The following is a 25,720-nucleotide window of genomic DNA, read 5'->3' as shown; positions in this document are numbered from 1 at the left end:
TAAGTCTTTGGTATGACTCAGCCAGGGTTTGAACCACGGCCTCCTGCATCTGTGGTGGATGCTATAATCACTTGAGCCACTGGAATGGTTCTCAGTGTGTAGTTCATACATATGAGCAACAAATGGCATTCACATGCACACTGGGTCAAGTTATTGAATTTAGTTCATGACAACATATACTGTTTATGCTAAAATTGCAAAATTGATGATGATATTCATCACTGTTATTAGCATACCCTACAACAACAAATTGACTTTTGTTTCATTTACAACTGGATCTGGTTATGTTTTGGTATTTAGACCACACCAATTATTTCTGACGCGTTATTTACCTACTATCCTACACAGAATCATTAAACTTGAAAAGTGAGGTCTCTGTGACCTATATCATGCTTGAGTAACTTTACGTAGCTTTTTTGAAAAGTTCTATTGTTGGGTGCTGATTTATGTAGAAAATTGGATGCATCTCTTACTACTATATGCTTGCAATCAAAGGTCACAGTGACCTAAATTTTGTGCTTTATTAACATGGGTTAATTATTTGTGTATTATGATCACCTAGATTCATTCATGCACTGAAGGCCCTTTCTGACCTGGAGTACATTTGGAAGTAGGCATAGGTATGTGTATCCAATGGTAGACTGTGTTAATGACTCTACCTTGGGTATGGTGCTATTAGATTAACCTCAACAGATTAGCAGTGTTGTACATGGGTATATAAATAAATGAGTGGACTACCATATGTACTCAGTTATAAGACCAGTCTAACTGCAAACTGCATACACAGATCCAGAGCAGCCATCACATAATGCACCCGAGGGTCCGTGCAGTTTGTTAGGAGTAATCAGTAGAACAAACAGCATAGACCATGATCAGTGGGCACATTATGCTGTGGCAGATCAGGGTTTTTGTTGATTGAAGTTTGACTAACTATAATATAAGTGAGTATAGATGGTATATACTGCATGCTTTTTGTGTGAGGCCTCACCTGTAATGACTATCAAGATATTAATGCCTAAACAATGTTACCACAAGGCTGCCCAAAGCAGGAGACTTTCATCAGTAAATCTGACTTAGAATAATAATTTTGAAGAAAGTAATAGGAAAACATGGATGTCTGATTTTTATGAATTCATAATAGTTCCTTTTTTGTGATCATACAACAGAAGAACAAGAACATACCATCATTTTTCATTTAAATCTCAGGCCACATGAAGGTAGCCTATAAGAAACAATTTATTATAGAAAACAATGTTTGTTTTTAATGTTTTATCTTTTATACCCTGTCACATTGGGTAGGTAGGTAGGTGGGTGTGTATGTAGGTAGGTGGTTTCACATTATTTCAACATCACCTGGTTATATAATGGTGATTTAAGAACTTCAAATGAAAAGATAATGTAATAATTGTTAGGTAGTTTGATGGGTGGTTTGTCTTGATAATGTAATAATTGATGGGTAGTTTGATATGGGGTTAGTCTTGATAATGTAATAATTGATGGGTAGTTTGATGTGGTTAGTCTTGATAATGTAATAATTGATGGGTAGTTTGATATGTGGTTAGTCTTGATAATGTAATAATTGATGGGTAGTTTGATGTGGTTAGTCTTGATAATGTAATAATTGATGGGTAGTTTGATGGGTGGTTTGTCTTGATAATGTAATAATTGATGGGTAGTTTGATATGTGGTTAGTCTTGATAATGTAATAATTGATGGGTAGTTTGATGTGGTTAGTCTTGATAATGTAATAATTGATGGGTAGTTTGATATGTGGTTAGTCTTGATAATGTAATAATTGAAAATTAGTTTGATGTGGTTAGTCTTAATAATGTAATAATTGGTGGTTAGTTTGATGTGGTTAGTGTTGATAATGCAATAATTGAAGGTTAGTTTGATATATGGTTAGTCTTGATAATGTAATCATTGATATGTAGTTAGTCTTGATAATGTAATAATTAATAAGTAGTTTGATATGTGGTTTGTCTTGATAATTTAATAATTAATGGGTAGTTTGATATGTGGTTAGTCTTGATAAACTTAGTTGTATAGCATGTGTGTATGCTTAAGAATAAGTTTTCATATATTTTCATCATTCAGATTGGAATACTTTGTTCATGCATGACAATGAGATTATGGTTTGATAGTAACTTTGACCACCTACAGAATTTCATTACTGAACAGCAAGTAAATATTTATTCTTAATCTTTCACTTATAATGCAAAAGGTAGTCTTTGATTCTGATGATAACCTTTATTATTTCTGACAGTATCTGTGTTTTCACAATGATCCTTATACTTGCTTATAAGACGTGTCCAGCTGCAAACTGCACTGACCACAGATCTGCTGTCACATAATGGGCCAGCAAATCTTGGTCTGTGCAGTTTGTTAGGAGTAATGACTAGAACAAAAAACATAGACCTTGATCTGCAGTTACAGTATGCTATTGCAGATGAGGATCTGTTGTTTGCAGTTTTCCTCTATGTATAAGCGAGTATATACGGTACCTTGAAAGTACACATAACTGTCATCAGATGTTATTTTAAACTGTATTCCTGTGATTTGTCCATAAATGAATGAATAATGTAATACAAATATTAATTACCACTCCAGTGGCCTAGTGGTTAGAGTGTCCGCCTAGGATGCAGGAGGTCTTGAGTTCGATCCCTGGCTGTGTCACACCAAAGACTTATCAAAATGGTACTAACAGCTGCCTTGCTTGGCGCTCAGCATTAAGAGGTTAATGCTAGGACTGGTCAGCCTGGTGTTTGGATAATGTGACAGGATGGGACATCATGCTACGTGTTTGCGGCGTGATGTCCCAGTGTTAGACATCACTATAAACTGCCACACTGCAGCCATCGTAGCGATATGATTGAAAAATTGTTAAAGCTACATTAAAAATCCAAATCACACACAAACACACACACACACACACACATACACACACACACATCATCTCCACTGCATGTAGCCTTATGGAACAAGCAGCAGAGAAAATGAATAATTTTACATTTTATGATGGAAATTGTTGTTCAGTTAATTCTCATAAGCCAAATCAGCATTCTTTTGATTAATATATGTCTTTTCTTGGAATGATCCAAAATTAATATCCTACTACAATATAATGGAAGACAGTAATTTGGCTTTGTAGATATTTGCAGTTTATCCCTGAGTCACTTGTGCTTCAAAATATCACTCAGAAGATCAAATAACAATAAGCTCTCATAAACATCACATCACTTTTGCTGGTTTGATCAAAATGTTAGATTACTGGTTTGTTTTTGGTAAATGTTTCCCAGGGATTACATAGCATAGTTGGTTGGTGTATAGATAGGTACCGGTAGGTTGTTGGCTGTTAGGTATGGGTCACCATTTGGATTTGTGTTAGCAAACCATAGCAAAAAGCTCATTAAATTTTAAAGCATGGATTGATTTTTACATGCTTGCCATAGCACAGTACATATTATTTTATGTTGTCGATCCACATCCATCTGTCCCCAATTTCATTTATGCATAGTAACCATCTAAAATTTCCAAGTTTTGTAAGCAGCTTGCATTTGTGGCAATGAAAAAACCAGTCAGCGTTGGGCTCAAATGGTCAGAGGTCATTGTTACTGGAACTGAAGTAAGGTAAACAGTTTCCACACATTATAGCTTGACTTGTCCAGATACCCTGACCAAACTTTGAATATGGCTTTCTTCTGAGAAAAAAATACTTGGAGGGGGTGGGAGCAAGGGGCCACTGTAGTCATGGTACTCTTAGAAGTGAAATGCTTTCTGTATGATATGTCTAGTGTTGTTCTTTATCACTTACCTTGACCATACTTTGTGAATGCCGTGCATTTGAGACAAGGAAGACACCTGTTCATTTCTGGATCAAAGATTAAGATCACTTGGACTGAAAGAAGGAAAAGGATTTCCAAAAAACAACTTATGTTTTGTTTGACATGTCTTGATTAATGTTTATGATGGCTTGCATTTGGGACAAGGAAGATGCTTTTTAGCTGCCCTTTGTCCAGTGTCCAGCATTCATCTGTCCATTATCACAGTTTTCTTATTGTTACTCTGTGCAACATCCCCTCTATGGTATTTGGACTAATATGGCAGAAAGGCGGACATTTAAATTTTTAATGACTCACGAGGCCCCCAGTCAGCAATACTGACAGCCTGTATACATGAAAAACTCAAGGTAAAATATGTAAAAATTTAATCAATATTAATAATAAATAAAACTAGTCAAGTAATTTATGGATATATAAATCTTCCAATTACACTTCACTCATAAATTAATACATTAATTGGCCTGCTAACAAATGCCTTTCTTTATACAGTAATACCTCGAACATTCGTGAGGTTAGGTTCCAGAATCAGTCGCGGATCAGGAGGAATCGCGAATGTTTGGTATGAGTCACTAAAAATGCTAATAAATGCTTATTTCTAGGGTTTAAACCCTAAATATGACTCAAATCATGCTCCCAAAGCACTTTAATTTCATTTAAAAGTTAGCTTAATACATTACCCTTAAAAAGAGAAATAAATGGTTGACATAAAAATAGAGTACAGTATCGCCTAATGGGTATTTGCCACACTAGCGCATTTACAGTACGGTACATGTATACTAATATTACCCGTATACTAATTCACTGGCTGCCGTTTTCTTTTGCACTCACAGTAAGGTAAAACCAAGTAATGAATGGGACTATAAACTTAATGACTGACGTTTTCTTTGTCATTGTCAGGAAGGTAAACTAGGTAAACTTCATATGTCACAGAAGTCATATAATGAAGGTACAATTCAATAAAATAAAGAAAACATGTATGTATATGGTACCAATGAAAATTTCGTGAATCCGTGAATTCGCGAATCCAGAAACGTGAATGCACGAGGTATTACTGTACATCATATGAGAGTTAATGTCCTAATGTGAGAGAGTCTCCATTCAGTGAGTAGTTCCTTGTACTCATCTGCATTTATTTCCCTCTTCTTCTGTTCTTCCTGCTTCTTCCCTCCTGCACTCTTCCATTGCTGCTTTTGGTGCTATTTCTCCTTTTCCTGCATTCTTTCTGTGCTACTCCTTGTACTCCTTCCTTCTGCACTCCTTCTGTACTAATTCTTGTAGTCTTCCTTCTCTTAGGAGTTCAGTGCAATCTCTTACATGCACCCTGGGAGCTTGCTTTTGAAGCTTTCTATTTCTTTACCAGTTCAATTCATCATTTATTAGTCTCGTTCACTCGGAGTGGTCTTCCTCCCAGAATTCTTTTCATAATTCCTTGTATCCTCCATTCTTCCCAATCGTCAGGAAAACACTGATGAACTTTACACAGGTGTGGCTAGATATTTCATTGTCCCCTTGTTTGTCTGAGATCTCCTCCCTCTGGTAGATTTTTAAAGTCCTCTAATTCCGATTGTCTGGTACACTTCATTTGATGTTGAGTGGCGCTCGGCACAAATCTTTTCCCATGTAAATGTGAGCACAGAAGTCTGGCCTTCTTTGGGACACAAAGAGCTTAATCCCTTTGAAGTGACTAGCCAACTAAACCATCAAATTACTGAATAAACACATAGGTGGTCATCTGCTATTGTCATCACAACCTTTAGCTGACTGTCATAAACCTTACATGACCCTTAGCCAGCAAGAAAGGGAAAATCATGTCTGTAAAGATGGAAAAATAATTCTGACTATATTTCCTCACACTGCCTAAGTTATATGGAGGAATCTCATGAAACTCTACACACACATTCAACCCAAGGTCCTAAATGAAAACTGTGCTACTCTGACATCCATCTTGAAAATCTTGTTACTACTCCTCCTGAATAGATTGGTTGTATCAGCATGGGGGTCTCACTAAATGAATTTTTTTAATGTCTAGCTGATACTAAATGAAAATGGTTCTGCTCTTCAGCATCCAATATAGCCACCACAGTGACAATTCCTGAAAATATTGTTACCATTACTTCACCTAAATGGCTAATTGTCATGTGCATGTGGGGTTTTCACTAAAACCCTTTTTATTACTATTATTAAGTTGGTCATAAATGAAATGTTGATTTATCATCCAATATGGCCACTACAGCAACAATTTTGAAAATATTATTATTCCTCCTTGATAGAAGTCATATTGATATTGGGTTTTCACCAGAAGACTTCTTGTGATGTCTAGTTGGTACTAAATGAAAATAGTGGAGATCTGTCTTTCAATGTGGCAACCATGACAACCATCTTGAAAATCTTGTTACTGCTATAACTCGTATGTGGAATTTAGTTATATTGACATGGGGTTTTCACTAGAAGACTAAATATGATAGTTGGTCCTGATTTAAAATTGTGCTGATCTGATCTTAAACATATAATAAATCACAAAACTCATATCACACATCACTGTAGAAAAAATTGCAAACCTTTCTTGGATGCTGTATTACCCATCAGCCCAGCAGATGCTGTGATGTAACTGTTAAATGCTGTCTGATATCATAGACTAATAAAATATCTGTTTCATTTGGTATTGCTTGGCTGGGCTGAATAGCAACAGTGACATAGTAGAGGAGTTAAACAGTTGCTACATGTTTTAGTATCTAAGTATCTCACCAGTGATAGAGAGGTTTGCATAAAAAGAAGAAGAAGAATACTATTTACCATATTGTGGGAATATAATGTACTGTTTACAATATTTTTAGGGATCCCAGGGGGCCATATGATATAAAGTACACGCCTTTATTGATCACTGACATCTTACCTCTGTCTGCGTCAGTTGTTGTATTGGGCTCAACCAACATGGGTATGCAAGATAGATTTTAAATGCATCAACTAGTTTACATTATTTATTGGAAATAAGTTTTGATGCAGTGTTAATGTATGTTAGTTTCATCAAAGTCAGGGGAAGATAATAAGTTTAGAATAAGTTACCTTCCCTGATGAATATTTAAATGCTCATTACTGATGATACTACCTGACAGAGCTTGCTTAAATTTTCACTTTTCTCAAGATGTTTTCATTTTTTATCGAACTAAGACTTCATTGTCACTTTAGGTCATTGGAGACTGCTCTAGGTAAAGTTTATTTATTTGTTTTTTGAGGCCTTAAGGCTACCTGAGTATGATGATCCTACATCTGTTGTGTATCATCATGTATCATTTGCTGTATCATCATGTATCATTTGCTGTATCATCAAGTATCATGTTGTGTATCATCATGTATCATTTGCTGTATCATCAAGTATCATTTGTTGTATCATCATGTATCATTTGCTGTACAATGTACATCAGACATTTTTAGCATTTACTATCCAAATTTTCTCGTGAACTTATTGACCAGTTTAGACCAGATTTGTCAGTGTACATAATAGAATCAAAGCATTTAAAATGTCTACATGTGTTCATTTTATTTTGACTGATAATTGGGGATGTATGACCCCCATATCACTTATACTTCTGTTGGTATTCAATGACCAGCAGTGATTCTTTTATGAAGGAAATTCAGGGTAAGACTGTGGCTGCATAAAATTCTGCTTGAGATTTTAACTTGCATTGTGAGATGTCACACGTATGAATGTCTGGAAGTGACCATTTAAAACAGTTTTGAGTAAACGTTTGTGTTCAGACTAAAATTTTCACTTTATAAAACACTTAATCATATAATTACAGTAATAAGGTTAGATGGATTTTGATTATTTAAATTAGATTAGCAGGATTATGATTATAACAGTAAGATTAGCAGAATAATGATTGTATCAATAAGATTAGCGACATTATGATTATAGCAATACTACTTGCAGGATTATGATTATATCAATATGATTAGCTGGATTTTGATTAAATCATAAAAATTTGCTGGATTTTGATAATATTGATTAGATTAACAGGATTAAGTTTATATCAGTAAAATTAGCAGGATTGTCATTATATCAGTAAAATTAGCAGGATTATGATTATAGCAATAACATTACAAGGTTATGACTATAGCAATAATATTGGCAGGATTACATGAATATAGCAAGATTAGCAGGCTTATGATTCTAGCAGCAAGATTAGCAGGATTATGAATATAGCAATAAGATTAGCAGGATAGTGATTATAACAGTAAGGTTAGCAGTATTGTGATTATGACAATTAGCAGGATTGTGATTATGATAATTAGCAGGATTGTGATTATGACAATTAGCAGGATTGCTATTATGATAATTAGCAGGATTGTAATTATGACAATTAGCAGGATAGTTCATTATGACAATAAGATTAGCAGGATTGTGATTATGACAGTTAGCAGGATAGTGATTATGACAATTAGCAGGATAGTTCATTATGACAATTAGCAGGATAGTTCATTATGACAATAAGATTAGCAGGATTGTGATTATAACAATAAGATTAGCAGGATTGTGATTATGACAATTAGCAGGATTGCTATTATGATAATTAGCAGGATTGTGATTATGACAATTAGCAGGATAGTGATTATGACAATTAGCAGGATAGTTCATTATGACAGTTAGCAGGATAGTTCATTGTGACACTAAGATTAGCAGGATTGTGATTATGACAATAAGATTAGCAGGATTGTGATTATAAAAAAAAGATTAGCAGGATTGTGATTATGACAATTAGCCAGATTGTGATTATGACAGTTAGCAGGATTGTAATTATGAAAATAAGATTAGCAGGATTGTGATTATGACATTAAGATTAGAAGAATTATAATTATGACAGCAAGATTAGCAGGATTTTGGTCATTACAGTAGGATTAGCAGGCTTATGAATATAGGAATAAGATTAGCAATCTTACCTACTTTAGTCAGCTTCAAAGAATCCACTGACAGAGCATAGAATTTCACTTTGAGATGGTGCTCAAAATAGCTATATACCATATTTATTTAATCTTGGCATTCATATTTTATGCTATCAAGAACAAGCACTGTATGTACATGTAGTTCTGTAGCTGTCATCATTTTTAGCTTCTTAAAAAATGGTACATGTATGTGTCAATCTAGGAAATCTGAAACCTCTGTTGTTGGTGACCTCCAATAAAGTCTTTGTGTTATGGACTAAATACCAGCACTGCCAATTTAAAATAGACTGAAAAAAGTTCATACAATAAGGCAATATCTGAGTTTGATATATGACTGGCTGGAAGTAAAAAATATGGTTTGCATGGTGACCCTTAGTGTTGATGACACAATGATTTTTATAATCTTGCAATTACAGGAAAATCACTTTGTGAGGTTTACTGTTTTGTGGGAATTTCATGGCTTTGAGAAGGAACTGATTTGAAGAAACAACAAACAGTCATCCATTTTTGGAAACAATATGGCCTGACTTTTCTAACTAGAATTTATGCAGAAAAGAACAATCAAAAATAATTGTGCACAAAACCACAAAAATAATGCTTTGAATATGAATTATTTCACAATACATCCCAGTATTGTTACAATGAATTACTTCTCAGTATATGCCAGTATTCTACCAGTAATATGAAAATTACTTCACAGTATATGCCAGTAATCTAACATGAATTACTTCACAGTATATGCCAGTATTTTGGCATGAATTACTTCACAGTATATGCCAGTATTCTAACATGAATTATTTCACAGTATATGCCATTATTCTAATATGAATTACTTCACAGTATATGCCAGTATTCTAACATGAATTATTTCACAGTATATGCCAGTAATCAAACATGAATTACTTCACAGTATATGCCAGTATTCTAACATGAATTACTTCACAATATATGCCAGTATTCTAATATGAATTATTTCACAGTATATGCCAATATTGCTAATATGAATTACTTCACAGTATAATGCAGGATTGTTAATATTTTTTAATCTTCTTTCCATTAATGAACATTTTTTGTACTTAAAAAGCATTAAAACTTTTGTATGAATACCATCCTTATTAATATTCTTGTTTTTTGTCATTTCAGTTTAGAAATGGACAGTTCACTCTGCTAGTCACAAAACTTCAGTGTTGAATTGTAAAGTGCATAATCCTGGCTGAATAAATTATGTGGCATCTGCAACTAGATGTAAATATCAAATTTGTAAACCTTGGAGAGGTGTAATTAAGTGGAAAGTGACACAGCAAGATGCAGCTCAGTACATAATGACACGGTGAGACATGTAGTGTGTAGTGACAGACATGACCCAGTGTTGATTGTGACAAAACTGAGATGATTTTGTGTGAAGCGAAACAGTGAGACATGATTCAGTGTGTAGTGTGCAGTGGTACATTAAGACAATTAATTCAGTGTGTAGTGATGAGACATAATTCATTGTGTGTAGTAGCACAGCAAGATATGATTCAGTGTTTAGTGACTAAGACATGATGCATTCAAAGAAATTGAAAAACATGCACTTGAAATATGAAACAAAAATACAATAGAACATCTTTCGTGTGAATTGAAGTCAGTTCTAATAAATATGACAGAAAATGGATAACATTATTTATTTTCAACATTAGTTTACTCTTCTGTACCTCTTGTAAATACTTCATAAATTTTTAAAGAGTCTGATTTAATCCTGCATAATATGAGGGAAGACATATTTTTACTGAGATCAGTTTTAAGTGTGAGAAAAAGTTGTATACTTAAAGACCACTCAGTTGCATGTCCAATAAGGTATACACTACCAATTTTTCCACATCAATATAATTTGCATACATGTGTCAAAGAGTATTTCTTGTAGCACATCAAATTAAAATGTCATCAAATTTTATTGCAATCAGATTTCTCCAGCATATTTCATGGAAATTCTCTTCATTCTTTTCACATGTAAGATGAGATAATTTAAATCTTTGTCGTGTTTAGAGATCTCTTCTGCATGTGACATACTTAACATGGGCAAGCCATATCTCAATGGACATGGGCAAGCCATATCTCAATGAGGTAATACTTTTATGGTATGTGAGATATGCAGATATTGACCTGTTATTATTATTGACCTGGTGCTGATATTGACCTAAGAAACGTGTGAGACTTGCTTTTCACATAAAATCAAAGGTAAACATTATGCTAGACGTATTCAGGACTCGAAAAATATCATCCAAGATAGGGAATTGAATTGATTTTGAAATCAGGTTAGCTATTATATTATTGAATGTTGATACTGTACCAAATTTATTTGCACACCATGGATTCATATTTTCCATGGTGTTAATTAGGGTTTTGAAACCAAAAAAATGACATTTAAATTGGTATTTATATTCTTAAGAATCGTAGTTCATTAAGTCTTTAATTTGATGGTAACCATGGTATTATATAAAAATTGTGCCCAACAAACAATAATTAATTCTGACTTCTTGCTGTTGATACCGACTGAATATGTATTGAAAATTATCATTTTGTAATGGTTTGATGAGGCAAGCCCAGGTTGGCTACTTCCATGTGTCTTGGGAGAGACACCAAAGTCACATCTCCTCTCAGTATGATGTACTCAGTAAGGCATTAAAAATGTGCTTAAAACCAGCAGATGAAACAAATCATTCTATAATGAGTTAGACACTAATTCAAGTTTTCTGATTGTTTAGTTTGGAACATTTTAGATAATGTAACCATTCCATTGCGAGTTAACCCAGGTCTGCAGTGTGCTTATTAGGACTCAACTCCAGACAGAAGCTTACAATATTATTTGAAATTAGATTTACGTCTGCATGATCCTGATATAATTTTCAGTCATACTAGACTTCTTAGCAAAACAAAAATTGTGAAAACCAGCACGTTCCTGATTACTGTCTATGACAGCAGGATTCAGTATTTAGTATACAGTACATCGACTAATGCTTTGTTCTGAAATTATCACTTCTCAGAATTACAATTGAAATAAATAGCGCATAACTCTATTCCAAAGCCAGCACACTAATTTGGAAGGAATTCGAGGAAGATGTGAAACATGGTTATTGAGATGCATCAAGATTGGGAAGAAACATATTGATTAATTTGTTTACTATCCAATTTCTGTCTTGTCTGATTCAAACATATTACTTGACGATACAATTGCAAGATAAAATCAATATAAATTTGTGTTCTTTTAAGATTGGCTACTAATGTAAATTATTATGATTAAGATCAAGAAATGACAAATAATGATAATATGCAATTGAAATAATGTAATTCACAGCATGAACATGCACTTTATTCAAATTGTAATAAATAAAACAAGTAACTTATGTCAATGTGCAGACATGAGATAAAGTTACTCTGAAAAAGATTATGGAAATGAGTGTCACACACTTTAAATGGAAGTTGTCACAAATTGAATTAAAACTAGTGAATTTCTGGTGCAAGCAGATGGCTGGCAATTGAATATTGTTTATGTTGGAACAGTTGTGCTGATATATAAAAGTCAACAGGTTTCCAAGGGAATTATGGATGGTATGCGGCCAGATCAGTCAGATACCATTATAGTCAGAGAATGCCAAAATATTGGAATTACAGTTTAGAGAATTATTGTGTATGTTCATTTATGTACAAGCTGTGTCCAACTGCAAACAACATAAACACTGATCTGCCATAACATTATGTGCTGGCATATCATAGTCTTTGTTGTTCTACTTATTACTCCTAACTAACAGCCTAGTCACCCACATTTGTCAGTGCATTATACAATCACAGATCTAGATCCATGTAGTTTGCATTGGGTCATGTCTATAAATGAGACTATACTGTATTGGATAATGTGATGGTCTAATTGGGTCATGTCTATAAATGAAACTCTACTCATGCAGTGGATAAATGTGTGATGGTCTAATTGGGTCATGTCTGTAAATGAGACTATATTCATGTAGTGGATAAATGTGTGATGGTCTAATTGGGTCATGTCTATAAATGACACTATCCTGTATTGGATAAATGTGTGATTGTCTAATTGGGTCATGTCTATAAATGAGACTATACTCATGTAGTGGATAAATGTGTGATGGTCTAATTGGATCATGTCTATAAATGAGACTATACTGTATTGGATAAATGTGTGATGGTCTAATTGGGTCATGTCTATAAATGACACTATACTGTATTGGATAAATGTGTGATTGTCTAATTGGGTCATGTCTATAAATGAGACTATACTCATGTAGTGGATAAATGTGTGATGGTCTAATTGGGTCATGTCTGTAAATGAGACTATACTCATGTAGTGGATAAATGTGTGATGGTCTAATTGGGTCATGTCTATAAATGACACTATCCTGTATTGGATAAATGTGTGATTGTCTAATTGGGTCATGTCTATAAATGAGACTATACTCATGTAGTGGATAAATGTGTGATGGTCTAATTGGATCATGTCTATAAATGAGACTATACTGTATTGGATAAATGTGTGATGGTCTAATTGGGTCATGTCTATAAATGACACTATACTGTATTGGATAAGTGTGTGATGGTCTAATGTTTGAGTATTAGTGTACCATATATGCTCGCTTTTAAGTAAAGTCCAACTGCAAACTGCACAGACCCATATTTAGAATCACATATTGTGCTGGCAGATCTGGCTAGCTTGTCATGAGTAATCAGTAGAACAAAACAACATAGACCCTAATCCGCAGGTGCGCTTTGCTACAGCAGATAGGGATCTTTGCTGTTTGCAGTCTGACTCAACTTTTAAGCAACCATATACAGTATGTGGTTATATTCCAAGTACCTAGTGACAGGAACATCATGTTGTCATATCACATTTATTCAAATGAACTGATAACTGAAAGTGTCGATGTTTAAAATATAACAGATTATTTTATGATTTTATCTCAGCTGATTAGATGAGGAAGATGATTCGTCATGTTGAAGAATTACAATATTTGCTTTGAAGTATTTAAAACTTTCTTATTGGCAATTGAGTGTTAAAAGCTTTACACTTTTTGTTTTGAAGTATTAGACTTTTTATGCACCCACCATGATTTAGAACATATTGTTATGTTGTTGTCCATCCATCCTTTCATCCATTTATCTGTTAAAAAATTTCATTCCTGGAAGGTAACTTGTGTTGTCTAATGCCTAAAGTTATCAGATATTGCAGATGGTTTGGAACTGGAGTAAGGAAGAACCCTTTCAATGTCAGGGTCAAATTGTGAAAGGTCAAGGTCACTACAACTAAATAAAGAAGAAAAAAATGGTTTTTGCACAACTATTTGAGTTGTCCACTACATACAGTTGCCAATCTTTGTGAATGACTTGCACTTGCGGTAAGGAAGAACACTTTTATTTTATATCTTCATCAGTGTTTGGGGCCAAAAACTCAAAGGTGAAGGTCATTGTGACTTTCAAAAAAGTTCATTTTGCATAACAGCTTTTGTTCTTGAGCAAGTTCCCTGAGTAAACTTTGTGGATAGCTTGCACTTAAGGTCTGAAGATTGTTGGATCTTAAGGTCAGAGGTCATGGTCATGGTAAGTCTAATTAGACAAGAAATGGTTTCTGCACAGAAAGGTTAGTTAAGATTGCATACCTTGACAAAAGACTGGGATCAATGAGACCCATTGGTCAACAGTCTCCAGAGTCAACCATGCCATTGTAATACTACATACAGGAAAATTAAATATGTGGCAGGTGTATAATATGCCATTCAGTACATGACAAATTAACTGTTCCTGCGTTGCTTTTGTTTTAGCATGTGACATTGATGTGATGAAATTCTATGCATTAACAAGGATATGACTTAATGTTTTGTTCATTTCACATTTATTTAGAATGGATCTAAAATTATATTTATATCTAAACTTATTACTTTTCTGTTTATTCTAGGATTGGAAAAGAAGAGCAACACTTGTGTATGATTATTTAAAGTGATTATAATGTCAGCACTGGGAAAATTGAAAAAGTGTTCAGCTGAGGGGGGAGAAACTGAAAACTTGGAAAAATCCCAAATGTCCAACATACAAATGAAGGAGTTAATGACAAGAACTGACAGTGACCCTGGTGGAACCTCACAAGTAGAGGGTACAAACCAGAACAAGCAAGATGATATATTAAAAACTAATTCTATATCAGCATTCCTGCATGGAAAATCTGCTGAGGTTTCTCATATGGAACAACTCATAGAGGAGAAATACAAAGTGAAAACAAAAGTCCATTTGAAAGCAACAATTCAGGGACAAATCTATAACTTCCTAGAAAGGCCGACAGGTTGGAAATGTTTCATATATCATTTCTCAGTGTAAGTACAACTACCAATCTATATCATATCATATATCATATATCATCAAATCATATTGCATCTCATTGCATTGCATCACATAAGTACATATATACAAATATCTTATGACCTTCAGCTTTATTTATATCCATTAAGAGGCTAGTGTTAGGACTGGTTGGCCTGGTGTCAGGATAATGTGACAGGGTCTGTGGCATGATCCCTTAGTGCTAGACATCACTATAAACTGTCACACTGCAGACATCATAGCAATATGACTGAATTTTTTTTAAAGCTGCATTAAAAATCAAAAGACACAAACACATGCAACCCTTATGCTTGATTGGATGCCATGTGGTAGGCGAATTATTGAAGACATTTATATGTACTTTTTAAGGTTTCAACTTTTCAGGTCCAAATTTTGACAATTATTTCCATTTCTTGTTGTAACCAGCTGATCACTGAATATATTTGATGTGAACATTATTTGGTCATTCTTGTCTCATCTGCTTTATTTGGTATACTTAAATGGCTCATTCTTGTCTCATCAACTTTATTTGGTATACCTAAATGGGTCATTCTTGTCTCATCTGCTTTATTTGGTATACCTAAATGGGTCATTCTTGTCACATCTACTTTAATTGGTATACCTAAATGGGCCATTCATGTCTCATCTACTTTATTTGGGTAGAATTATCGTCCTAGCTGATCAACATTATATCATTATAAAGGATATTGCAATATATAGATGTGACCTCCATGGAATTGGATTGCATAGTTTTTTGTATCATTATTTATAGCAGCCATGGCCCATGAATGCCCATCTACTACCAACTTTGCATTTCCCAACACAGTTTCCTCATTTCCCAACACAATTTCATCATTTCCCAACACAATTTTCTCATTTCCCAACACAATTTCTTCATTTCAAGGTCCTATGTAGCAAATTTCTTAATGGAATTTATCCTCAGAGCTTAGAAACTACAGCAACAGCTAGCAAATAAAAAAAATCCTTTATAGTGGGATGAACAAAGAACTGTCAAAGGTGAATGATTTCTTCCTATGGAGCGGAGGAGGAAGGAAGAACTGTCAGAGGTGAATGATTTCTTCCTGTGGAGTGGAGGAGGAACAAAGAACTGTCAAAGGTGACTGTTTCATCCTGTAGAGTGGAGGAGGAACATAGAACTGTGGTTAAAGAAATTATCTAAACTGACTTCACAACATACTTACAATTGGTGCATGCAAAGAACTGCTTAACTTTTCTTGATTCTAAGTTAACTTTATAATGCCCAGTTTTAGAATTATATCTTTATTTTATTGCAAGAACAATTATGCTCTGTGAATTGTTTATTAGACAAGACAAGATTTAAACATGTAAACTTTCTTGATATATATCATATAAAGAGAGATAAGAAAAATATTGTTATCAAAAGACAAGTGTCAGGATCACAGATATGACATTTGCACTAGGTCATTGAAAACATCCATATTTCCCCTTTCTGATGCTATGTTTATTTATTCTCAGATCTTAAAACACAAAGATGACTAATGATTCCATTTGATTGGGGGGTGTCAAAGAAATCCAGTTTTAGTCATCAGGATCAGTGCATGCATGATCCCTCGAGTGGAGGGGTCAGTGTGTAAACGTTACATGTGCCATTTGTTACCAGTGATAGATGATACATTTATAGACAGTGAAAATTTGATAATTCAAATACAATGTATTTGACATAAAATGAATGACTCTCTAACATTAGCAGAGTAAATTTAAACCTTATATTGCCTGATTAGTACAACCTCACATAAATTAATTTATAATCATGAAGTCAAATAAAATGGAGTCCCCCCTGTACTTTGAGTTATCAGAGTTCTTCTGTAGGTTTTGATATTTCAGCTGTTCGGGTTCTATAAGTGATCCTCAGCAATGGGTTATGATGGTGTCACATGAAAACTGAAGGTCATTGATTATAACCTTGTGTTGTCTGTCCATCGATAGATTATAACAGTGGCACATGAAAATTGAAGGTCATTGTTTATAACCTTATGTTGTCTGTTCCATGGATAGATTATAATAGTGCCACATGAAAATTGAAGGTCATTGATTATCACCTTGTGTTATGTGTTCCATGGATAGATATGCAGAGCACCTGACTGAATCTCAACCATTCTTTCTCCTGGTGTCTTAGGCTTCAGTTGGGATTGGATAGCACCTACTTCCTGAAGAAATGGCTGAGAGGGTGCATTTTTGTATAAGTTTCTATGTTTAACTCATGTGTTTGGTATCCTGTACGCATACCATTATAATAATCCTGGTGGTCAAATGCATCTTGATAAGTACTACATCGTCGTCATCGCTATTAGTATTAGTGACCTTTGGCCACAATTTGTCAGATTTTACTGGCTGAGATTAAGTTTTATGTGCGAAAAACTTATTTTCTGCCCTGTATACCTAGATTAATGAAACTTGGGGGGGGGGATACATCTTGATGAGTACAACCCAAACACCAAACTGTGGATCACTGTGACCCATATTTCATTGCCTTTGGTTACATTTTGTTTTTTAAGTTCATTATTCAGGTTCTATGTTGAATGCCAGTCTAGATATTTGTACGTATCAATATTTGAAGTACCAGATAGGTTTATATCACTCCATATAAATAGTGTTTTACCAAGATTCATGAAAGCTAGTGAGGGGATACAATGTGATGAGTACTGCACCCTCAATACAGTGGAGATCACTGTGACCTATATTTCTTGCTTCAGTGAGTTGTGTTCAGTCTGAAGCAGTTTTCATGCCAGGATTATTATTATTATTATTATTAAGCTAGATGATTAAATAGGTCTCTGCTAGTACCACACCAGCAAAAGAAAGTCATTGTGACCTACATTGCACATTTTATTTGCTTAATGATTCAGTCCTGCAATTAGATCATGACCAGATTGATTTTATACCTACCTGGAATCATGAAACATGGTGACATTTGTTGAGTACTATGCCCACATTTTCCATAATATGAAGAAATACAAAATTCCAGAAAACTTCAGGGAACTGCATTCCTTTTAATTTAAACACAATTTTCTGACCCATAAAGTACTGTCAAACATTTGGGTATACACAGATAATCAAAGACAAACTTTCAGATTTTGAAAAGCATCAAGCATAATTTTTTAGTTTAAATATGGTGCACAGGAATAAAGTATACATATTCAGACAACTGTAGCTGTTATTGTAGAAACTGATGATTCCACCATGTAAACATTAGCATGATGAAGACCCACATCCCAGAAGAGGAAATGTATTTTGTGGGAAGAAACGTCTGTACAGATCATGGGAATTATTTCATGAATGAGACGGAGGAAGAATAAATAGCTAAATGCACAATAGATACAATGGAGATACACGCTTCCAACCTATTGAAAATGAAGAATTTTGAGACAAGAAAAAGAAGGACATATCAGAACAAATAACAACATACAATTCGTTATTAATGATCTAGTTGATGGCATGATTTCTAACTTTGGGACAAGACCCAGGGTAGTCTATAGAGATACATAGTTGTTTTAAAAGTTTCATTATAACTCTTGCCATGGGATTTCTGGGAATGGTTATTGCTTATTAAAATCTATAGATTCAAAGTCATGTAGGTAAAGATCCTAAGTTGGTTTGTGTCTTCTACAAATCCATACTTGATTCATTCAAAATATTTTCCTTAACCCAAATAAAATTAACTTCATTTCTTGAAAAGTAGTCAAGAGTTGCGACCTGTTCAAAATATTTCCTTTTATACTTTCATGTCAATAAGCTGGTGGTATATGGGATTTACTTTGTCCATCTATGCATGTGGATTAATCTGTCTTCAGTGTCCATGTGAAACTCTTACACAGTTTTGCCTAGTAACATTTTTCAAAAAGGGTTGGGATCAGGACATGTACCAGGTAGATAGATGGAGGGCTCATCCTTTCATTATTTTATTTTATGGGAGAGAGATGAGAGAAAGAGAGAGAGAATAATAGAGAGATATGTGATAACAAAAAATTCAGTCAATAACACTTTGAGATGACTCCCATGATAAAATTACATGAAATATGTACTTCCATATCCACTGTTTGAAACTGCATGTAAAAAGTTCTTTAGTTCCAGGAAAATACATTACTATATATTTTAATTCTTTCATCCCATGGTCTACAGCAGTACCAGTAGATACTATTTTGTTATCTCATAAATTAATGTAAAAGCCAGTTTGATTTGTCATGTGACGATACTACTTGTATTTATGTTGAAGTTTGACCATCTTTAAATGCAATTTTCAGCCTTTATAGATCAACCAAATCAAACCTGGGGCCATGATATGTTGATACAGATGCATTAATACTACACTCTTGCACCAAAAGTTCATCATCATCTATATTTCAATTTTTACTGACTTGGGTCAAGTGTCTGGCATTTCGCTCATGAACACATGAAATTCCTATCTTACTTAGAATCACAAAAATTATGGTTTGTGGATGTTTCTTCATAACTTCTACAGCCTTTGCAAGATAGGTCTCTATAACCTATATTTCATGCTTCCCTTACATTTTTTTGTTTAATGTTCATATTTTGGGCACTGCTTGTTTCACTCATGAAACTTGAATATTGGATGCACCTCTGTTACTAATGAACCCTTTTTAAACAAAGATTGTATGCTTTACTTATTAAGTATTTGTGCTTGATCGGATGGATTTATGCATGTCAGAGATTCTAGCCTACTCTGGAGACCCCTTCTGACCAATGCATTTCAGAGTAACTATGAATAAATAGCTTATTCAATAGTAAACTTTCCATATTAATGACTTAACATTTTATATTGTGGTATGTTTCCCTTAGCCTTAACTACATGTTGTTCATGTGGTTCATTATAGGAAATAGATGATTGCTTTCTTACTTTTCATGCTTGGCCTACCTGTAGTAGTGATCAAGGTAACTATTGATGCATGAACTATGTTTGTAATGCTGTCTGTAATTTCAAGGTTACTCAAAAGCCTTGTCTTTCATCAAGTACAATCTGGCATCTAGAGGTTGTTTGAATTGATTTTGTGAAGTTTAGTGTCATTTGTCATCATAAGATAGGTGGCCAGTATATTTTGTGGAATTTATTGTAATTTTTCAGCATACAATATGCGGCTATATTTTGTGGAGTTTGTTGTCATTTTTCAGAATTACAATAGGTAGCCAGTATATTTTGTGGAGTTTATTAGTTTTCAGCATACGATAGGTGGCCAGTATAGTTTGTGGAGTTTAGTGTCATTTTTAAGCATACCATAGGTGGCCATTATATTTTGTGGAGTTTAATGTCATTTTTCAGCACACAATAGGTGGCCAGTATATTTTGTGGAGTATACGTGTCATTTTTCAGCATATAATCGGTGGCCAGTTTATTTTGTGGAGTATAGTGTCATTTTTCAGCATACAATAGGTGGCCAGATTATTTTGTGGAGTTTACTGTCATTTTTCAGCATACAATAGGTGGCCAGTTTATTTTGTGGAGTTTAGTGTCATTTTTCGGCATACAGTAGGTGGCCAGTTTATTTTATGGAGTTCAGTGTCATTTTTCAGCATATGATAGGTGTCCAGTATATTTGGTAGAGGAAGAACCATCTACTCATGGGATGCTACTGGCAAGCTTTCTCACATACCCATGATGGTTGAGTCAAGACTCACTCATGGGACATTGGTGAGCTGTGTGAGTGATTTTTAATGGCAAGCACCTTAGACCACTCTGCCACCTAAAGCCCCTCCTAGAGGTACAGATCAGAATACCTTCTTTGAAGCAGCTTTTAAGAAAGATTGAACATAATTAAAATACAAAAGCAACATTACTCTGGTTTTATCAGCTCATTGTAGATCTTCTACTTTTGATTTCTTAGAAAAGAATGTTCTTTTTATTGTTTTTTTATATTCATCTTTTATGCCCTCTCACAATAGGTTGGTAGGTGCATAGGTGGGTTAGTAGGTAGGTAGTTTCATGGTATGTCAACACAACACTGATTATATAATGCTGATTATAGTTGACTTCTTTATTCTAGTAATATGTCATTTACTCAAAAATACCAGGTGCATATAATACCTGTGCCAACTTTTGTGACAGTAATACTTTCAAAAGCAGTTATTCATGAATAATGGAATAGATATTTACAAAAGCAACAAATTTAGCATTTTCAGGTATGGGAAATTCAAAAAGACGTTTAACAAAAGTCTACATAACTGACTTTAAATTAGTTCTTCCTTGATCTATTGAATATTTAATGTTTTAATTTTTAATAAGTCCAAGCCAGATAATATTGGTTTGGTTTGGTGCTTTATGGCACATCAACACAAGTAGGTTATTTAGTGCAGAGGCAATTGGAGCAAAGTGCCTTGCCCAAGGACACACCATGGTAGCTGACCCAGGCTGGTCCAATGGTGTGATTTAAACTCAAACCCTCTCAGTCTTGGTTGCGAGTCTGGCATGCTCACCACTGAGCCAATGCAGCTCCCACCAGATAATATTCAAAATTCCACTGCAGATGTCATCAGTTACAGATCACTGTGGTTTTACTCCATACGAGTACAACAAACAGGCAAACTATTATTTGATATGTATACTGTGTATGTCCATTACCAATAAACAGGCAAAATATCATAGATATTTACACTCTGTATATGTCCAGTACCAATAAACAGACAAAATATTGTTAATATTCACACTACATGTGCCCAATAGATAGGCAAAATATTAATGTTTATACTACATTTGTCAAGTTAACAAAAAATTATTGTTAATATTTATGCCACATGTGTCAAATAAACAGACAAAATATAATTTTTAAATGTGTATATTTCCAACACAGTGTAATGGTGCAAATTTTTGGTCACATCACATTTTGTTATGGTCGGCATGTCACGTAAACATAAGATTGATATATGTGATAGGCTTGCAATAAATTGGAAGCTTGCGATGGTTAACCTCTCTTGTTTGGAAGCGTGGTTGGATTTTAGGACCTGTTAAAATAAATGTATGACAGATATGTCAATGTACAATCAGGTGGAGGAAATGACAAAGTAAAGACAAGCCAGAGACAAATTTTGGGAACTCTTTGAGCAATTTGAAATAGGTGTCATAAAATGGTATTTTCCAGAATAGTTATTAATAAAGGCAGACTGGGGAGAAGTATTCTGATTTCGATGGGAGTGTTACAATTTTGCCAGTTAGAGAAAGTTAATCCTGATTCCCTAAGCTACATGGGGAGGGGTCCCAGACAAAATTCTGTGTTTTAAGTAATCTCATTTGCAAAATTTGGCAGTCCAAATTTTCTGCTGAAAGAGAAGTCTGAGGGACTCTGAGGAAATTAATGTGTAGTTTTTAGCATTAAATAATCCAAGAGACGAGGGTCTGGAAGAATTCTAGAGACTCAGATCCAGAAAGATTTGGTTGCATAGACATAGTGAATCCAGAAAAGGCACATTGGAAAAAATAGCTCCATGCCTGTGCTACCCAATGGGAAGGAGTGTCGACTACATGCAAGTTATGGTTGATGACCCAAAGAGGTTTCAGAGAGAGACAGAGACAGAGAGAGAGAGAGAGCAGGAAAAGAAATACATGTGCAGCAATGCTGACCAGACACCAACAGTGATTTGGAAAGGACTGGAAGCAACCAGGTTTTGCTGACATACCAGCAATTTGAGTTTGATCGTTCACTTGGTTCTTGAATGAAATTTGTTTTATCAGTATAACTGTATGGCCAATTACATTTTGTATAAATTTTTCAATTCTATTTCTAAGGGAAAGTGTATTGTTTATATGTCATATTCAGTTTCATTTTGTTTATGAAATTGATTAAATTGTGATATTTTACAGATGGAGCACATGTTCTAAACTATATTTTTGGTCAGATCTCTATTAATATTTCTTTCATTAATTTAATATTTTATGTTATTAACTGCATGAGCCAGGCAATAAGACTGTGATTGATCATCTCCTTGATAATGATAAAACAAAGCACCATAACAGGAGGGGGATCATATCAATCAGCCCCCAACACTCAGGCAAAGTATTGTAAGCATTTACACCCCATCTGTCCAATAAACATTCATGATGTTAATATCTACACTCTGTATATGTTTGATAAATAGATAAAATATTATTTAAACTCAATGACAAAAAAACACCCCAAAAATATCAGGAGAATTTGTAAGTAAAAAATAAGACAAATATATCGGCTCTAATTAATGATCGAAATCATGATTATGATCCATATGATGTTGCACATATTTTCAATAAACTGTAAACATTGCCTCCAAAATTACAGAACATAAGTTCAACTTATCCTTCAGAAATAGAAAGGTTTTTGTTTCACAAACTTCCAAATGAAATAAGCCTCAAGTTTATGTTTGAATTATCTAAAAAAACAAAAGTGTTTCTAAATCTACAGGACATAACATGATAGATCCAAAACTTCTCAAGGCAGCTGTATTTGCCTTTGCTGATGGTATTACCTTTCTGTATAATCACAGTTTGAAAACAAGTCAATTTCCCCAATCTTGGAAAACTGCCAAATTAACACCACTACATAAATCTGGATCAAAAGGGGATGTAAATAACTATAGACCAATATCACTCTTCCATCCATTGTCAAGTTACTAGAAAAAGATGTACACAGTTCTTTGAAGAACTATCTCAACTATGTAATGAAAATCAATCTGACTTTCAAAAAGATCATTCTTACAAAACTCTGTGACTGACAAATGACTAAAAGCCTTAGATGAAATAAACTTAGTTGGTTCTGTAATTATTGATTTTTCAAAGGCTTTTTACTTAGTAGATCATTCAAATTTTTTTTAAAGTTAGAAATCTATAAATGTAGTAAAGGTACTCTTAAGTGGTTCACATCCTACATGAGCTATAGGTCTCAGCAGTTAACCTTAAATTGACACCTATCTGAAACTAAAATAAGTTGTGGAGTACCACAAGGTTCTATCAAGGGGCCCTTATTATTTGTTCTGTTCATAAATGACCAACCCCTAAAAATTGGAGATGTGGTCTCATCATCTGACACATATGATGATGACAATACTTCGATGCTCAAAGCCAAAGTTGAAAAAACATCAAAACTGCTCTCAACAGACTTCAGGTATGGTGCAAGGAAATGGTATGATCCTTAATATGGACAAAGCAAAAGTCTTGTTTATAACTACATGGCAGACAAGAGCAAGATTGCAAACTGATATGCTGCATGTTCTCTATGATAACACTTATCTGCAAATGACATGTTTAGAAAGAATTCTTGGGATATTTGAAGGTAGTTGGTTGAAATGATCTCATCATATAAATTATACTTCAAAGAAAATGAGCTCTTATCTCTGGCTTCTAAAGAAAATCAATGCCTTCATTCTGTTATATTAGAGGGCTACTTTTTTCAGGCACATCTTAACTAGTGTAATATAATTTGGGAGAACACTAAAATAAAGTTAAGTCACTACCTCACTTCATCTTTTGAACATAATAAAATCTTGTCTACCTCAAGAACAAAGATATTCTACAATGCAGATATCATGCCACACCCAGAATATTGTTGTTCTCTTGGGGGTAATTATGTTTGAATTATCAAAAAATACAGAAAATCAGGAAAGCTTAATGAAATTTAAGAAAGAGCAGCTAGAGTTATTCTTGTTACTGATTTAGGTACACCATCAACAAATCTTTTTAAAACCCTAAAGTGGCTTCCATTTCAGCAGAGAACTCAGTTTGTCTAAAACTTTACATGGTTTACCTCCTGATGATCTTAAAGGCAACTTTAATTTCTTTTAAAATGTACATATGTATGAACTGAGATCCATCTCAAACAGCAAGTTATATTTATCTAAACAAAATTCAGAGTTTTATAAGAAGAGTTTTGCGTTTTCTGGAAACACCTTAAATAAAGTCAGCTTCTTTGTCAACATCTACAGAAACATTCATTTGTATGATTTTGTTGAATTCAGTACAACCATTTTTGACAACTTTGTTTTCATGTACTCACCTATAATGTTTTACACATGTTTGCTACTACTATTTGTATGAATCCTGTATGTACTCATCCTTGAAACCTTGTATATATTTTATTATAGCAGTAGATTGCCCTGTTTTAATAGCCTTTAATGTCTAATGGCATGGTCTACTATGGTCACTGAACAGAATTAAATATTTTTGCATTAATTATCTACTGTAGAATAATATACCCATGTTCTGAATTAACAGCAAATAAGATTTTCTTTTTACAAAAGACAAATCAATCAAGACTGGCATGGAAATAATTGTTTGCTGAAGACATGTGCCAAATTAGGTTCTACGTGTTTTATTAAATTGCAGCATACAACGCATGTTCAGCACAACTTACAAGTGATTTGGGGTGGTATTGATCGGGGATTTTAATCTTCTGAGCACTGGTATGTAATTTTAAAAAATGTTCTTTTTGCATGTATCAGTATTGGATATATTTCACCTTTTGAAGCAAAAGAAACCACTATCCACAATGAAAGAAGAAATGCAATTTCTGCACAAAAATATAAATTATCTACATAAAGAACTATTTCTTATG

General features: G+C 34.0%; 1 protein-coding gene across 1 annotated transcript in view; it reads left to right on the top strand.

Annotated features, from left to right (window-relative positions):
- LOC149786115 (potassium voltage-gated channel subfamily KQT member 1-like) overlaps positions 1-25,720 on the top strand; it is a 236,495-nt gene that overhangs the window by 30,935 nt on the left and 179,840 nt on the right. The window contains exons 2-3 of the mRNA XM_089976440.1: positions 9,927-10,113; positions 14,737-15,148. Of these exons, the coding sequence (XP_089832566.1) occupies positions 14,787-15,148 (362 nt within the window). The 5' untranslated portion in view covers positions 9,927-10,113; positions 14,737-14,786. The remainder of the gene's footprint in view (positions 1-9,926; positions 10,114-14,736; positions 15,149-25,720) is intronic.

Source organism: Sinohyriopsis cumingii, chromosome 12, assembly GCF_028554795.1.
Source record: "Sinohyriopsis cumingii isolate HCF-2022 chromosome 12, ASM2855479v2, whole genome shotgun sequence".
Lineage (NCBI taxonomy): Eukaryota > Metazoa > Mollusca > Bivalvia > Unionida > Unionidae > Sinohyriopsis > Sinohyriopsis cumingii.
Note: the sequence above shows the minus strand (reverse complement) of the source record. Positions and strands in the feature narration are given on the sequence as shown.